Source organism: Alexandromys fortis, unplaced genomic scaffold (genome assembly GCF_014885135.2).
Source record: "Alexandromys fortis isolate MF-2015 unplaced genomic scaffold, M_Fortis_MF-2015_v1.1 scaffold_12, whole genome shotgun sequence".
In the NCBI taxonomy this organism is placed as follows: domain Eukaryota; kingdom Metazoa; phylum Chordata; class Mammalia; order Rodentia; family Cricetidae; genus Alexandromys; species Alexandromys fortis.
Genome location: NW_026067937.1, coordinates 19,425,060 through 19,443,582, shown reverse-complemented (window position 1 = coordinate 19,443,582; position 18,523 = coordinate 19,425,060). Strand labels below are relative to the sequence as shown.

Below are 18,523 nucleotides of genomic sequence, written 5' to 3'. Positions count from 1 at the left end.
GGTTTCCCTGAGTTCCCCAGGAGGGCTCAAGTGTGAATTTTGTTTATCTTTTTGTACTGTTTCAGGGAAGAATTTGTACTGGGCATGGTTAGGGAAGCAGGGGCAATGGGTTTGGTGGAGGAAACTCCTCTTAAGAACCGGTTGTATCCCTCCTGAAATCATCCCATAGGTAACCACAGGATTCTCATTAGCTCTTCAGGGAGTCCTTATAGGGGCCAACTGTTGGTTCCAATCATGGCAGTTAACCATGGGAGAGCCTGTCAAGCTGCCAGTCATTCCTAACCACCACATTCATGATCCCAAGCTTCGAGGAGTGGAGGCAGGAGAGTTCAGGGTTCAAGGATAGTCTGGGTTACACAGTGAGACTCTGTCCCCGAACAACAAAAGGAACGAGAATGAAAAAGCAAGGGATTCGTGTTGGCTACAAGAACTGTACTCTGGGGCCTCCAGGGCCTAACTAAGCCCTCATCCCCTTTGGTGACAATACATGCTCGCTGAAAACACTGGACAGGTAGTAGCTCACCTGCAAACCCTGGGCTGTGGGCTGCTAACTGCCTCCCCGCTTCCTGCACTGTTTGGATGAGATTGGACACACTGGCCAAGGCTGACTCTACTTATGGAGCCCGTCCGTATCTAGCTCAGCTACATGTGAGCCATTACTTCTGCATGACTCCATGGCTATGTCAACATCCATTAAAACAGACCCCTCTGATGATCAGCCTAGAGCAAACATTCCAAAGTATTGACTTTATTCTGTAATGTGACTTGTTCTGGCGATATTGCCCAACAGATTGGATCCTGGTACACCTAGACACTGTCTTTCACAGAATCAGATCTCTCTTGCCTCTCTCTCATCCTTGGCAGGTGACTTTGCAGCCACAGGAATTCTGCCTCCATCCTGCCCTCCCTTCCTCCTCTCTCTTGTCTGCTCACCCAAAGGACCTCCAGTGCATGGCCATGACAAGTTTTCTGTACCCGGTGCCAATGTCCGGACAGTGGACTTTCCATGGACCATTGGGTCCCACGTCTGTACCAGTGACTTCCAGGAAGAGGGACAGATACACAGAACAAGAACACCACTGACTCTGTGCTTGTTTCTTCTTGTTGCTTTAGGCAGCTCATTTGTTAGTGACGTGGACCAGCCTTCTGAGAAAAATTAAGGTTAAAGGCACAGGTGTCCACAAAGCAAGCCTTCTTCCACTTGTTTCTGGTCATCCGAGTGATGATAAAACAGCCGAGCGTAGCAAGCGACGACCAGTGAAAACGCGTGGCTTTCCCATCCCACCCAGTCTCCCTGTGTGCTCGTTTTCCTTGCTTTGTGGACACCTGTGCCTTTAACCTTAATTTTGTATTTCGCGCTTGTCACACTCCCCCCCCCATTTCCTGTCCTGACGTGGTGCTAATGTGTATGACAGAATTTAGCTGTCCATGTGTCCCACTGTTTCTTGAAGGACTTTTTGACACCCAGGTGGTGCAGAGCCTGGGTGCTGGTGGAAACCTTGGCTGCTTGTGTGGACTGATGTGACTGAAAGAGCTGGGGGCGTCAGGAGTGAGCATGCATTTTACACATGAGAAGTAAAAGCACTGGGCAAGGCAGCCATTTTTTTTGTTTTGTTTTGTGTTTTTGTTTTTTCTTCTATAATCACAAAACCCAACAGAAGCAACTTAAAGGAGAAAGGGTGCATTTTGGCTCTCGGCTTCTGAGGGTTTCAACCCAGGGTGCTTTGACCCCATTTGCTTGGGCAACATCACAGCAATGGGACTAGCGACTAGCAAGTGAGGAAAGGAGCTAGGGAGAATAGAGTCAGCAAGGCTGTGCCCTGTGAAGTACTTCTTCCAGCTAAGTCCCGCCCCCAATTCCTAACCTCCCAGCATAGCGCCACCATCTGGGAATCAAGGGTTTAAGACATGAGCCTGCAGGGATAGTTCATACTCAAATCTGTGATGGCTATTCTTGGTTGTCAACTCGACCACATCTGGAATTAACTCAGACCCCTAAATGGAGGGTATACCTATGAGTGTGCTTCATCTAAAATTTTGCTTACTTTGAAGTAGGAAGATCTACTTCTAACCTAGATCTTTGAGGTAGGAAGATACACCTTTAATCCAGATTGTTTGAGCTGGGAAAACCCACCTCGAATCTGGGCCACACCTTCTGCTGGAAGCCTGTATAAGGGCATGGAAGAAGGGAGCTTTTGCTCTTTGCCTGCTTGCCCTCACCTTGCTTGCCAGTCTGTTCCTTCACTGGCACCAGAGCCTCCGTCTTCAGGATTCTAGCATATACGGAAGACCAGGCTGAGACATCCGGCCTCGGGGACTTCTCCATGGCCTCTGTCTCGGTTCCTACCTCCAGGTTCCTGCCTGTTTGAGTTCCTGTATGACTTCCTTCAGTGATGGACAGTGATGTAGTATAAGCCTTTCCTTCCCAGCTTGCTTTTGGTCCTGATATTTCATCACAGCTGTAGGAATACTAAGACAAAACCGTGATGTCTCCGAGGGGAGTTAATGTCCATCAACACAGTCTCTTTGACTGTATCTCCTGCAGTTTTTAAAAGTGACCATGGGCATTTTGGGGCCATTGTTTAACAATAATTTGGTGGCCCGTGGTGGGCGGTTGTTAATAGTCTCCTGTGTGAGATGAACACACTGATCTTAGAGATGAGAATCACCCAGAGATTGGGAGGTCAGCTGGCTGGATCTAGGACTCAGCTCTAGGAGAGAAAACAAGTCACCTTTATGTTTGAATTTCTTCTCACATTAGAGGACTCCGTGTGCAGAGGCAAAGAAACACACACTCTCCTTTGCATTGTTTGCTGGGTCTTCAGTCTGAGGTCCTAGAGTTACCCACCGGCTGTTCCCCCTGGTGAAGGCACACACTAACACCTAACCAGAGTCCTGTAGAAGTACCTGCTGGCTGTTCCCCCTGGTGAAGGCACACGCTAACACCTAACCAGAGTCCTGGCTGCTGTCTGTCCTCACAGTTCAGGAGGCTCTTGGCTCTGTTCGTAGGATGGTACCTAGGCCTGATGACCATGGATTATGTCTTTTTGCCACGTGGGGCCCATTGAAAGAATCTGGCGGGTTCTAGAGAGGGCCTTCAGAGCCTCTTGCAGCTACTTCCTCTTGCTATGGCATTTTCCCTCAGAAAACGTTCTCATAAACTTAGTTTACTTTCTCCAATTGGCATGGCATTCTGAGGAGCTGGATGAAGGATGTCTGCCCTTTGGCTTCTTCTGGCTGTTTCCAGGCACAGTACTTAGAGCCAGCTCTTGCGAAGGCTCACAGCATGCAGAATCACGGTCCTTTCTTAGTCTTTCTTCCCGCTGGCTGCTCTCCCGCGGTGTCTAACATCACTTCAACACTGAAAGTCACTGTTTTGCTTGCATTGCTTCAGCCCAAAGATTGCAGCTTCATTCTGTGTTATTTCTAGAATGTAATGCTCTAACGTGTCTTCTTCCTTCTGATTAGATTTCATCCTAATTGGACAATCTCAGGCTACTGAAATCATTTAATCCTCTAAAGTTTTTTAGTTTTTATTTGACCATACTGTTGTACCTTGTATCCCTTATACTAACCAAATAATTTAAACTGTTCATGCTGCTATGCCTCTTGTTCTGTCTGCTCAGCACGGTGCGCAGAGCAGAACTTGGTGTCTTTATTTTCTATTCCGGGAAGGGCTAGCTATACCAACGGGCTCACACTATACTTTAAAAACAGTGATGATGGCGGTTGCTCAATACCGCGCGCCCACATCTTGAATTGGGTGAGAGATGAGTATACTAAAATCTGCTCAACAGAAGGCAGTGGAGTCTGAAGAGATTACAGGTTGCAAGAACCAGCCATTAAGAGGGTGAATGAGCTGTGGTTTTCAGGCTCTGGTGAGCAGATGTGTCCAGCTAATTTCTTATGAAAACACCGACAGAGCAGATTGCTCATGAAAAGTCTATTCATAGGAACTAATTGGATACCATGCTCAGTTTAATAGGAAAAACAGTGCCACCAAAGCCCATGGAGGGAAATGATGAAGAGGCCTTGGCTCATTCCAAAAATAACCTTAGGGCCAGGAGAGCTTCCTCTGTCACTCTATGAGGTGTCCCCAAATCTTCAGTGTTCATGGGAGGAAGTAAAGGAGTTGATGAAGCAGAAACCTAAAAAGTGACCCTTGGGCTTTACAGTATCATTACACAGAGTAACCGTGACGGTAGAAAGGACCCAAGAGATACTGGCTAGGCCTGAACTCATAGCATGGCTTGAAGACCTCATGCTGGAAGGTTGGAAGGCGGGCCTATGAGTCTGCCGGGAAGAATCGTTCTTTTAATTTCATTTTTGGGATGTCCCCGGCAGTTATCTAGATTCACTGTATGGAATAGGGAACCTACTGCTCCGTGTGGGGGCAGGGCACTGTTCGAGTGTGTTTGTATGAGTTGCTGTTCTCCTTGCTGTGACCAAATACATGACTTAAAGCAGGAGGGGTTTATTTGGGTCTCGGTTTGAGGGGGCATAGTCCATTACGGCAAGGAAGACACTGTAGTAGATGACCCCGTGGCCTGGGGAGTGTGTGCCTCTGACTCCCCAACTCCACATACTGGGGAGCAGGACGCAGAGGTGGCCTACTCCCCAGTGACCCATTTTCTCCCCACATCTTAACGACTGACAACCTCCCAAAACAGTGTCACCAGCTGGAGGCCGAGTGTGGCAGTGTGGCACACATTCTTCCCTTCCACGGGGGAGTTGGTGTGTGCCGAGTCTTCCATCTGGCTTGGGCACATTCTCTGTCGCCCAGAGGAGATCTGCATTCACTGCAGGGTGCTGTGCCTGCAGACAGCTTAGTGAGTTAGTCACCAGCTGCAGGTTTAGCATGTCTCAGTGATAGCTGCACATTTATCAAATCTCACTTAAAATGGAGAGTTTGAAATAAAGGAAAATCTATTATTACATTTTAGACAGAAGTTTCTCATTCATATTGACATTATTTTTGTTTGTATTTGAGATCTTACCAAGTAGACCAGGCTGACTTCAGAATATAGTAATCCTCCTGCCTCAGTATTGTGAGGGCTGGGATTACATGTATAAATTACCATGCCAGGCTCCCATTTTACTTGTCTGTAAATGGATATGTAGAGTTTTCCTATTATATTTCTCTGTAACTTAGAAAAGGAACTCAGCTCTTGGTCCTGGGTTTGTTCTGAATGCTCCCTGCTCCCCAAGTTTAAGGATTAGGGGGAACCCCAGAGGGCACTGTTGGAACCCAATTTTAAAACAAGATCAAGCCCTAAAACTTGCTTTACTTTTACTGCCCTATCAACGTTATGCTGATTTGTGCATTCAGAGAGCTGTGACGCTTACAAAAGTTTTGTTCATTAAAAGATTTTTCTAAATGTTTCCACTTTTATAGACGTGGAGGTGTTGCCAGAAGACGCGGTCTGTTTGGTTTTCCCACAAACCACTTTCTTAGGGTCACCTACTGAATTTGGCACAATTTCAGTGAGTTGACTTAGAAAGGTTCTATGTGTTTTCAAGTCTGAGGCAGGAGACTCATGAGTTATAGGCTATCCTGGGCTATCTAGTGAGACCCGGTCCTAACACTAACCAACTAATAAACATTATAATCCACAATAAACAGTAACGACAAAGGAACGTGTCTTTAGACTAAACTTCCTACCTCCCGCCCTACTTCATGGCACCGACTATAGTTCCAGTGGGGATGGATGCCTCCACTCCAAGCCTGAGCTTGACCCTGGACCACATATGCAGGTGACTGACTTTCCTAGCATCAGAATAAACCTTCTTCAGAGATAACCTTTTGTGGTTTTGAAAACCCGAGGGATGAATAAACTGTGGTCAAAATGGAGTAGGCTGGCCAGTTACCTCCCTAGTACCCCCCATGACGGGTGTTTAGTGAAAGAATCTTGCCTTGTTTGTTTGTTTTGAGACAGGGTCTTTCTGTGTAGCTCTAGCTATTCTGGAACTCACTCTGTAGACCAGGCTGGCCTCGAACAACAGAAGCTTGTCTTTTGTTTGCAGTGTTGAGGTGAGGGGTGCTTCTGAGTGTCTCAGCGAAGCCCACTTCCCAGAAGCTCATAGCCAGACTGATGTGTGTGTTTTCTGATGTATCCAGGAAGCGAGACAGCATTTGCAAGGTGTGCTGATGAGGGAGAGAGAGAGAGAGAGAGAGAGAGAGAGAGAGAGAGAGAGAGATTGCTAGTTTTTGTCTAGGGTATGCACCTGGGCGTTTCTTTACTGTTACTATTTTGGAAACTCACAATGTAATTCTTTTCATGGTAATATTTTTCTGGGGAAGAACAGATGCTTCAAACCACACGTTCTGCTGAAATCTGTCAGAGCGAATCAATGACCATGCATGAAGAATGAGGATACAGGCTCCGTGCTGAGTGGGCAAGTGTCACAGCTAAATGAGTGCTGGTGTTCCAGAGCTTTCCACATGCTCTCCTGAGGCCAGCTGCCCCTTCCTACCTCGTCAAGATGATTTCCCAGGCCACTACTCCATGCCGTGAACTTTGAAGAATACATTTCCAGAAATCCCTTTCGTTGCTCACTGGAGGGATCTTTGACCCCAGGAGCCAAGCTTACCCTAAGCTGCTTAGCATTAAGAAGTTGAGGAAACCAAATCTCCACATTTATGCAGAAATCAAAGACTAGTAGAAGGAGCCAGTGAGTTAATAACTTCCTGAAATAATAAGCAGCTTGGGATTTTACAGCTGATTTCATAAGTGGAGAAATTGAGATAAAATCACTCATAATCATACTGACTGCTGAGCTCTTAATTCTGCCCAGGTTTGAAAAGGCACACAGTTGTAATCACAGAGCACAGAGAACACAGATATACGATCTTGCACCCTGTTTTTATCTCGTAGTATTAAAGTATCTCCACACCACTTTTCTAACTGCTCTGTCACACAAGTGTTAAGTACCAAGGCTGCCTTCACCATTCCCCTAGAATCTGAGAGGAGGCTGTTCTTGCTTTAATGAGTTTGTTTGTTTTGGCTGCTCAGTGCTTCGGTGAGAAAGAGGCAAAGAGAGTAGGAAATGAGCCTTTGGGATGGCGAGTCTTGGCACTAAAGGCTCTGGGACTTGGAGCTCAAGACTTGGCATGGCCAAGGGGCACCAGCCTCCCTAGTAAAAAAACGGGGTGGTGAGGAGCAGAGTGGGGAGGTGGGAGGATCTCGGCTTTGTTCTGAACCTCAGAGCTGTGTGACTGACCAGGAGACTGCGTCCAGTGTTCCTTAAGCTTCAGTCTTTCCTTTGCAGAGTAGGACTCATGCATCTGCCTTGGGGACTTTCAGAGTTTACAGGCTGTCACACACCACACATGGCTCTGCTTATAACACAGTGGCTGTCTTTCTGTCTAGTTCAAACAGAAACTCAGATTCATGGCTTTATGGAGCATTTCTGCAGTGCCTACTGTGTGCCTGGCCCTGAGCTAGATGCCAGGAGGCAGGCAGTTATGACTCAGTCTGGTAGATCTCACTGTCACGAGGGGCCCAGACACACGAGCGGGGAGATGGGACCCCTGTGTGATGGGGTGTAGGGATAGCGTGACTCCAAGGACGGTTGTGGGAAAAGCCTAGGGGCTGACCTGTAAAATGGCCAAGGTTCAATTCCACCTTTGCTATACATTCACTTCGACATGCCGGGCAAATTATTCAGAGTTCTGAAATCCACTTTCTACATTTGTAATCCTACCCGGCAAGTTGTGGAGTTCAGAAATAATATACATACATCACTGCGCATGCATTAGATGCTCAGAAGCGCTTAATGCGTTTGACATCTCGGGTGCCCCGGCGGCGACTGATCTTTGCGAAAAAACGACCCCAACAAACTGCAATATTCTGAAATGTCAACGATTGGCTCCATTGTGCTTGAGACGGTGGGAAATACATCTTATTACAGTCTAATCCTTGCAAACTGGCCATCCTTGTGTGATATGTATGCTAATGAGAGTTAGAATATGCGGCTCTCAAGAAATTGCATTTCTTGGCTATTATGTAAAAAGCAATGAAAAATGACTCGCAAAGATGTTGATGGCTGCAGCCCGAGAGGCTCCGTAGGATGGAGACCGATCACTGGGCTCTAGGAATATTGCTGGTGCCGTGTATTCTGTCATCCCGTGGGCAGACATGTAGCAGAACCCAATCTACTTAGCAAGATGTCTTTATGTAAAGGTTCTGCTTCATCGATACTTATTTACATATTCATCCTTTTATTTGTTCCTTTCACTAGGTTTCTACAGTGTAGATTTAGAATTAGTAGCCTATTACTGATGGGCTAAGGGTAGCGGGTGACCCTCATTAAACATTAATACATTTATGCACATGATGGTTAATCTTTATTGTCAATTTAATGGGATCTATGATCACCAAGGAGTCACACTTCTGAGTGTTTCTATGAGGGCATTTCCAGAAAGGTCTAAGTGAGGAAGGAAGACCCGCCTTCAATGTGGGCAGAACCAGTCCACGGGCTGAGGATCTAGGCTTCGTTAAAAAGGAGAGAGCGAGCTGAGCACCAGCATTCAGCCCCTCTGCTTCCGGACTGCGGCTGCCATGTGACCAGCCGCCTCGTGCTCACACTGCTGTTCCTCCCCCACTAACCAGGGAGCTCTGAAATATACTCTTTTTGGGTCAGATATCTTGTCACAGCAACAAGAAAATTAACTAAATACAATGTGGGGACACACAAAAAAAAATCCTCTTGCTTCAGAGTAGAGCGAGGTGATGGCGGGCATTTCTGTCAAGAAATCTGTGTAAAGCTTTTTATATGCCTGGAACAGATTTTGTCAATCAGAGTGTATTCTTTAATGCCTGTTTTTTCCTCACTGCTTGCTGACACCTTTTTTTTTTTTGATTAATTTTGAATTTGTTCATTCTATTTCCAAAGCGCAAACAATATTTCTTTCATTTTCATTATGTCAGTCCTGTTAAATGACTTGCATTTATCTGGCACCTGTGAGTGCGACATATTCCTCCCGGTGCTGGCCTGGAGCCACCAACTGACTTCCAGTGAATTCACAATGTCTAAAGGATGTTTCAAACAACAGAGAGTTAAAAGAAAGAGAAACCAAGGTGGCTTGGTCAGTGTTCTATTGCTGTGAAGAGACACTATGACCACAGCAGCTCTTATAAAAGAAAGAATTAGATGGGGCTGGCTTACAGTTTCAGAGGTTTAGTCCGTTATCAGCATGGTGGGAAGCGTGTTGGCAGTGTGCACGCAGACATGGTGCTGGAGAGGTAGCTGAGAGTTCTACATCCAGATCCCAGGCAACAGGAAGCGAAGGACTCTGTGCCTGGCTTAAGCATTTGAAAGCCCAAAGCCTACTCCCACTGACACACTTCCTGCAGCAAGGCCACACTTCCTAACCCCTGCCAAATGAGCCACTCTCAAGTGACCAAGCACTAGCTTGTCTATATTTTAGTGAAAATGACTTATTTTGAAATCCCTCTGCGTGTACAAGAAAGTCACGGGTAGGGCTCATAGTTGTTGCTCATTCTGTGTCCCTGACTGGACCCACACGTCATTGTAAATCTTTTCCTGGTCACTTGATGGCAAGCTCTAGCCATGAGGCCTCATCACCCTGCAGACTAAGACGTGTGTTCATAATCAGGATATGCCCCCAGTCACTGAGCTGTAGCCTCCAAGGCGTGAAGTCGACTTTGACATAGGTCTGATGTGTCCTTTAGGAAGGAGGTCGGCTTCCTGGAGAAGAGGTACTACTTCACAGATTTAGTCCCTACCTCACTTCCAACCCCAGCAACTCTCCTCCCTCCTTCCTTCCCCAACTCCCTTCTCCCATTAGGAAAGCAATTGCCTGCAGCTGTGACTTTGGGCGTTTGGCAGAGTGAAGCCCTGGCCGGAATGGGATAACGTGTAACTCAGGTGCATCCAATGCCCCTCCTTCCTCAAACCTAGGCTGTGTGTTCTCTGCACCCATGTCCTGCCCTCCCATGAGCACCCACCATCATCACAGACATGCTGTGGTTGTGGGCTTCACCACCTTAGAGCTATCATTTTTATTTTGGTGATGACCCAAGCTCCTGCTGCCCCCTTCCCCATCACGCAACACTGTATCCTCTCTGGGAGCCCAAACAGGCCCATCTTCCTTGCCTTGTTCTCCTAGTATTTTTGTCTCAGCAGTGAGACAAGTAATTGATTCTACTCTCTGCAGTGTCTGGCCATTGGTTTCTGCTCATTTAGGGGGTTATGGGAAAGGCACTCGTCGATGGGGACTTTCTCCAGACATTGGCTCATCACTGCCTTCCCTTCGTTAGGGCATGTGTGCGGGCAGAGGATGGATATCGGCTAAGGGCTGTATCTGCTACATTGTGTCGCGTGGTGACTTGACCTGTGAAGAAAGGCTAAATTCACTGGGCAGAACTTGCAGAAAGTACTACAGCAGAACTGAGTTCATGGGAATGGTCTGTAAGGCCCTTGGGAACATCTTGTGAACTATAGTAATCTAGTAAGAGTCTCTAGAGTGTTCTTAGGCTATCATAGGGAGAGATACATGCACAGGACTCTAGAGCAAACCAAAGGGAAACATAGCCAGTGCTGACTACCTGAGATCCCACCTTTCTACAGCAGTTGAGATTCAAGGTCACAGTGCACCACCTGGCAAGGACACCAGGATGTGAGCCCTGAAGGATGCAATTTACATTATTTATTCATTTATTCGCTCACTCATTCCTTTAGAGACAGGTTTCACGATATTGTTTTGGCTGTCCCAGAACTTTCTATGTAGACCAGGCTGGCTTCAAACTCATAGAGACCCACTTACCCCGCCTCCTAAATGCTTGGATTAAAGGTGTGTGCCGTGATGCCCAGTACCATTATCTGATTTATTTTACACACATATTGCAGTGCGCCTGTGGAGATCATAGGACAACTTGTGGAAGTTGGTTCTCTTCTGCCACCGTATGGGTTCTGGGACTTGAACTCAGATTTTCAGGCTTGGTGGCAGGCTTCTTTATCTGCTGTGCCATCTTGGTGAGCCAAGGATGTGAGTTTAGGTCAGTCTTTACTTCTCTTCAAAAACAGCTGTATTTATTTTATTAGTTTTTGAAAGAGTTTTTTGCTGTGTAGCCTGGGCTACTCTTGAACTCAGAATCCTCCTGCCTCAGCCTCCTAAGTGTGGTAAGCCACCACTCCTGGCTCGAAGATAAATTTATAGGATTTGATTATGAACTAGAAGGAATTCCAATATCTACAGCTTATTTTTTAAATGATCTCTTTGTTTATTCATGCAGTGTTCTGCCTGCAGGCCAGAAGAGGGCACCAGGTCTCATTATAGATGGTTGTGAGCCACCGTGTGGTTGCTAGGAACTGAACTCATGACCCTTGGAAGATCAGCCAGTACGCTTAACCTCTGAGCCATCTCTCCAGCCCTCTATGGCTTATTTTAAGTGGATTTTTAAAATAGTGATTCATATTCATAATGATCTGAGGTCCTTAGAACAACTATAAGACCTACTATGTAACAGAATGGGTATAGTCACCTCTGGCACGGGGACTGTGAACATTGCTCTGTGCCTTCAAGGCCTGTGATTGGCCACAACTTGATAAGCATTAACTATTTATTACTTTTTTTTTTTTTTTTGAGACAGTATTTCTCTGTGTAGCCCAAATTTTCCTGGAACTTGCTTTGTGGACCAGGCTTGGCCTCGAACTCAGAGATCCACCTGCCTCTGCCTCACAAGTGCCAGGATTAAAGGTGTGTGCCACCATTGCCTGGCTATTTTTTTAATTGAAAATTTATGTTATTAAAAATTGCCTTTTGGATATTGATTTCTCAAAGCTGTACCCTATTGTGCTAGGTGTGTAGCTCAGTTGGTAGACGCTTGCTTAGCATGCTCGAAGCCCTAGCTTCAATCCCCAGCACTATGTAAACCGGATATGGTGGCCCTTGCCTGTAATTCTAGAACTTTGGAAATAGAGGCAGGATTGAAAGCTCACGGTCATTCCTCGCTGCATAGAGAGTTCCAAGTTATCCTGTGCTCTATGAGACCCTTCCTGAAAAAAAAAAACAACCAACCAACCAACCAACCAACCAATAACCTGTCTTTTCAAATTCTACAAATTTGGCAGTTTTCTCCCAAAGGATCACCACGATTAAAAGAAAAAAATTAGCTGCCCTTCTGCGTGTGGGTCATAGCCATAACCACTGCGGAGGCTGGTAAATTGCAGGCCCTGGCAGTGCGGGGGGATAAAGGGATGGAAAGGTCTCTGGGACTCTACAGGAGAAACCAACAGGCTGGGAAACAGCCCTCAGCCTTGGGTGGCTCAGAGGGCGCTGGCTAAGGCTGAGGAGAGACTTGGGTTACCTTTCTGAGTTTCACAGTCTTTCCCTCTTTCCCCTCTTTGGGTTTCCAGCAGAGACACTGAGACAGAGATTGGAAGACCTGGAAGAGGAGAGAGGCCGCCTGCCCTGGGTTCTGCCTTCACAACAACCAGCTCTTGGCAGGTTCTTAGGCTACCTGGCAGCACAGACCCGGGTGGCCTTGTATAGAGCCACCCAAAGGTGAGCACCTGTGGATGTCACCACAGTCCCCACTTGACTCCTCTACTGTCCTCTCTCCATTCTGTGGTCACTGGCCATTCTCCTTGCTGTTCCTGAGGTCTTGCTTCTCTTCCTGTATCCTCCCTCCCCATCTCTACAGGGTCCTGCATACTTCCAGTGTCTCAGACATCCCAGTCCTCTGAGGATTCCTCCCTACACTTACCTCTCTGTAGAGAGCTGACCCTGGGCTTCCTGTGGTCAATAATACGGCTAATAAATTCATCTCCTTATCCTAACGAGGTACTGTGCTTTTATCCTTGCCTTTAGTAAGCTTATTATGGATGATGGTTGTTTTGGCTGTCAGCTTGGCTGCATTAAGAGATGTCTTGGACTGTGAACCACACTCAAGGGGCTTTGGGGGCATTTTCCAAGATGATTGACACCTGGCACCGTTATCAGAGAAAGAGGGCTGCATGCGTGCCCTTGCCTTCCCCATCTCTGTTGCTATTCTGCTGACACCGGATTCCAGCTTCTTTGGCCTTTCCATGACGTGGACTCAGTGCTAACAGCTCTCCAGGGAGCTTCCAGGCTTCCGGCTCTGGCTTGATACTGCTGAGGTGTCCAGCGTTGTGGACTGAGCAGCTCCTGTGTTCTCTGCTTCTGCAGCACGCAGGAAGCCATGGCTGGATCTGCCAGCTTCTAGCATGTAAGCCCTTCTAATTTCTCTCTTATAGTACGTACCTTCCATTTGTTCCATTCCTCTGGAAAACCTTGCCCAAAACACCTTTCTAAAGTTTTTTTTTTTGCCTGTGTATGAAGTGTATGTGTATATGCATTTTTGCATGTGTGTGGGTGCATATGGAGGTTCAGAGTTGACATTCATTTCTCTCCATTTTATTGAGGTGGGGGGTCTTTTACTGAACCTGGATCTCATTGATTCTGGCTAGTTTAGCTAAATTGCCTGGGGGACCCCCTTATCTTCACCTCCTGAGTGCTTGGATTATGGGTGGGCCCTCAAGTCTGCCTGCGTTTTTGTGGGCTCTGGGGTCTGAATTCTGATCCTCATGCGTGTAGGTACTTTGTTCCCCAAGTCACCTTCCCAGACCCACTGTCTTTAAAGAGGAACCCCACTAAATCTATTATCCTTCCCCTCCTTCTCCCAGAATCCTTGTCTCGTGACTTCTGCCTCCAGTTGCCTCTGAAAGACCTCTATTCCAGGACACTCTAATCCATGGGGTGTTAGCGCCGGTCAATCTATCATCTCTCCGTCATCCTCACTCATCTTTCCAACCTCGATCTCCAACCCTTCCTCTGCTCGCTACAGTTTTTACCTGGGTTATTGCAGCAGCCTCTTGCCTTGCTGGATTTTCTCTGGCCACTCTTGGACCTCGTCCACCTCCCACAAAGTGATAAGGAGAACCCTTATACTGGAATCAATGACTCCTGGACTTTCAGCGTGGACCCTGTGCTCTGAGCGTGACCCCCAAAGCCTCTAACATCTAATTGGTCAGCACCAGCTTCCCACACAGTAGAGCCTTGCTCGAGTCTGTGGTCTCCCACGGGTCCGTTGCAGTCACTAATGGTTGCTCATCCCTCAAGACAGTAAAGCCACCATCCTCCCAACCCTTCTCCGGTCACTCACACGTCTCACTGAGACGTCCTCGAATACCCTGAGTGACAGTGTCTCTGGCTGAAACCTTCCATCTGCTGCCTTGAATATCCCTCATTCTGAAGGATGGCGGCAGTCCCGTCCCCTCGTTCTGAAGGGTGACAGTCCCCAGAGGAGGACCGCGCCACATCTATCTCTTCAATTGACGCTTGCAGGAGTTACATATGTGTACATGTGTGCATGCTTATACCGATTCACAAGCATATATGTGAACGGGGGGGGGGGGGGGGGGGGGGGAAACGGGGCTTCTGACGCCCCAGCCCTGGGCTGGAGGCTGGTAACTGGTGTTGCGCTGCCGTTTCCTTCTCTGGCTGGCTGACTGCAATCTCTACACTTCCTGCTCTCCTTGTAAGAACGTGAGGGACCCCGTCTTCCTCACTTTAGTTATTTCATTCTTGACTTTTTCTTTAGTCTGTTTCATCTGTTCTGTTAGGACCGCAGCTAGAAAAGGACCTGATATCTGCTTCATTGTCACGTTTTTACAAAGCGTGTGGGCATGGCTACATGGCTGCTGATAATTAAAGTCCGCCTTTGCACGTGCCAGCTGCTCAGTGGCCTGAGAAGTTCCTCTTTACCCGTCAACTGAACTGGAAGGCTTCCCAAGAGACAGTGGTTCCTGCAGTCCTCACAATGACCACTAGGGGGACCTGGACTCAAACTTCTCAGGAGCGTGGCTCTGAGTCCAGGGGAAAAGAGCTGTTCTGAGTGCTGGGGACATTCCCTGCAGAAATAAAGTAGTTTTGTTAACACGGCCAGCTTTCAACACGAATTAGCAACTCAAATAGGTACCTCTTTACCTTTCTGGGATCAAGTGTTTCTTTGAGAAGCTAATGAAAGCAATTTATGTTCCCATACTCAAACTGCCAGGGCGGTCTGGTGAAACCATCAGATTTGAAGCCCTCCAGTCACTACGGGAGGAGGGGGATGTCTCAGCATCTCGGGTTATGAAAACTTAGGGTAATATGTAAGGGGATTTAAATAGTCCCAGAGTCTATGAGTTATTTAATTTTTTATTGTCACTTATTTTGAAAAATTACTGCTCAACGTCTTAAGTAAGCTTGTGGTTTTTGCCCCCCTTGGAACTGCTTACACCAGCACCCCAGTCCCTAGGGTTTGGAGGTCACTGCATGACTCCATCAGTGGCAATCACTCCTCACACCGCCTCCCTGGTGCTAATCTCTGTTGCTCAGTAATGGGGCCAGTCCCTGGGTGAGGTGGACGCTGCTTCTTAGTTTAAGATGGCTTTTTTTTGTTTGTTCAGTTGATGGATTTGTTTGTTTGTTTTTTGAGACAGGGTTTCTCTGTGTAGCCCTGGCTGTCCTGGAACTCACTCTGTAGACCAGGCTGACCTCGAACTCAGAGATAAGCCCACCTCTGGTTTTGTTCTTTGACAGTGTGACAAATCCACTTCTCCACGTTGTTACAATATCCCGGGTAGATTCCCGGGTGGACGGCACAGACATTGGGAGAATTTCTGCTTTTTTATTTTCATATAGTCCTGTCACTCTGAGATGCCAACCACAGGTCAGAGTCACAGTTTTGTCTGCCAGCTTCTGGGATCCTTATTCTGCTGTCACAGCTGCTCCCTGGCTAGTGAAGTCAATGTCCTCTGTATGCAGGTGTCAGTGTGCTCGCTGTCCTGTGGGACACCCAAGGTCCCCACTCCACGGTCCCCACTCCACGGTGCCCACTCCACGGTCCCCACTCCACGGTCTCCACTCCATGGTCTCCACTCCACGGTCTCCACTCCATGGTCCTCACTCCACGGTCCCCACTCCACAGTCCCCACTCCACGGTGCCCACTCCACGGTCCCCACTCCACGGTCCCCACTATGGCTTGACCTTCTTGTGCCTCGGCCATAGCTGCTTTCCCATGTGTCCCCACCTCTTCTCACTTTTCTCATGGGGCCCCAACACCCCAGGAGCACCCGATGGGGCCATGTCTGTCACGGATGCCTGCTTGGTGGGAAGCTGACACACCTCTGCTGTGAGCCAATGGATGCTGAGACTACCCACGGTGGATCGTGTCCATCTGCCACGCTGCTCAGTTCCCCCATGCCAGAAGGAGGGGTTGCGGCTATGGCGGACAGTTTTGGCATAGTGTTTCCATCCTGAGGGCCCGTTCATGCCATGCACGCCGCTATCTTAGCAATTCACCTAGGTTCCTCTGCTGTTAGCATGAGTGAAAACCACGAAGGGCCATTTTGTACTGGAGTACACGATGGTGCTGGTGCTGGTGCTGGTGAGGGAGAGATGCTCTTGTTTCCTGGATGGCTGGGTATGAATGTAACCAGGGCAACAGCCACCAGTGCCCTGGCCTCTAGGGGCAGTTTTAAACAATGTGCCATTTTTTCTTCTTCTAGAAGGTTCCTGTAAGGATGGGGCCTCATTTGTCCCTGTGGTGATCGGGGAAATTATACATTTTTTTTTTCCTGACTCTACCCTTATAGGTTCCAGTTCTCTGGTGTTTTATGGTTGTTTCTCTAAAAGCGACCTCCTCAGCTCCTTGACTCAGGCCTAGCTGTCAGGAGAACCCAAACCAGACAGCTGTGCACTCTAAAGAATCAGACCCCACTCGTACATCTTGAGGTGCTTGGGCTTCCTGGCCTCTTTTGTGGGAGCAGGGTGGATAGCTTCCTCTTTGCTCCAGTGAGTGGAAGGAAGTGTGTTCATGTCTTATCCTGATGGTAGACGGGCAGGAGGTGCTGAGGGTTGCAGCCCCTGGAGACTCTGCAAAGGCCGGCCTAGGCTCCTACCCCACAGTTACGGACTCGGGCCTATTCTCGTCAGCTCTTATTTCTGATTCTAGAACAATGGGAAAAATCCCACCTCTTTGTCAAGCCAGGGTCAGAAGCTCAACACCCAGTTGAAGGAAAGATTTTCATTTTTCTGGAGTGTTTGGCAAGGACTGGAGATTTTCTCATTTATACCTAGTTTCCCCTAATGACATACTATGTCATGTGACTCTCACTGGCTCTTCACTACACTGGTACTCTTGCCTCCTAAATGCACATATGTGTGTGTGTGTGTGTGTGTATATGTGTGTGTGTATCACACATAGACTATCTTTTATCAGAGACCCTTCCCCAGAGGATAACTTAAAACACAAGGGAGCAGTTTGACCAAAAATGAAAACTGAAGGACAGGAAGGATTTCCAGTCTTACCACGATGGGACTCTGGCTCTGTCCAGATGTCACAACTGCTGCTTGTCTGGTCCCCTGAGACGGGGCCAAAACCATAAGTGTAGGCTGGCAGCAGGCCACCCGGCAGGGCCTGCTTTTCCTGTCTTCCCTCTTGAGCATACGAGCCTTTGATTTCAAGTGGGTACCACGGCCCACTGCAGCATCACAGGGCCCAGTGACCCTTAGATTGGGATGAGTACCCAGGGCACAGAAGGAAACTCACAAGATACTGTCAGGGAACAGAGACATCATCTGTGCATTTTGCCGCTGTGCTTTTCTCTGTGGCTCACGATCGGGCTTTACAGGTGGGGTTCATTCCTTCAGTGATTGATGGGAAGGGAACCAGACAGAAAGAGGAAGATTTCCCCATGCCTGGGCTGGTCCTAGTGGGCACGCGTCTGAACCCCTGAGGCTGAGAGTAATATCTTAGGTCTTAGAGACCTCTCCACCTGGATCCCCACTAGCACCAAGCACCAGAATCCCATCATCCCTTGCTGCTGCAGGTCTTTATCTTCCCCGGAGGGGTCTGCTCATTTTACATCCTGATTAGTTTACAGCAGCAATGCCAATTCGCTCTGCCATGAGGGATCACATATTGAGACTTCACGAACATAAAGAAAAGAGTTATGTAGCAGAGGGGGACTCTGGGGACCGAAACACATGGAAGATGGAAACCCGTCCCTGCTTCATAACTGAGCGACGTGTCCTGGGGCCGCTCCTGGCTCTCCATGGATCTCTTCTCCGTCCCGGGAGTTGGAGTGTGGGAGACAGACAGAGGGGTGTTGCTTAGGCACAGGGGCTTGTCTTATGGGTTTAGTAATGGATGTGGCTAACCGTCATGCGCAGAGTTGGCGCCCAGCTCTGCACCTGTAGCTCCCTCCTCTCTGCGGCTGATTTCTCAATTCTGCGTTGGCTTCCTACACTACACTGGCTCCCACCTCGACCCAGATGGCATCGACTCAACAAATTGAAGGGGCTCTAATATCAGCATCCGCCAAGCACATTGGGAAATAAGTAAGGGGAAGAAATGAGTGAATGAAGCAGGAGACGGGATGGAAATGACTTCTTCATTTCCAAGGCTATGAGCTCATTATGCCACCCAGCAGGTATCTGCTGAGTCCCAACTCAGTGATGGGCACCGGGAACGTCAGCACAAGAGGAGC

The 18,523-nt window shown here is 48.0% G+C and overlaps 1 protein-coding gene across 1 annotated transcript in view; it reads left to right on the top strand.

The window, feature by feature from the left end:
• Disc1 (DISC1 scaffold protein) overlaps positions 1-18,523 on the top strand; it is a 159,810-nt gene that overhangs the window by 37,437 nt on the left and 103,850 nt on the right. The window contains exon 4 of the mRNA XM_050146906.1: positions 12,382-12,529. Coding sequence (XP_050002863.1) covers positions 12,382-12,529 — 148 coding nt within the window. The remainder of the gene's footprint in view (positions 1-12,381; positions 12,530-18,523) is intronic.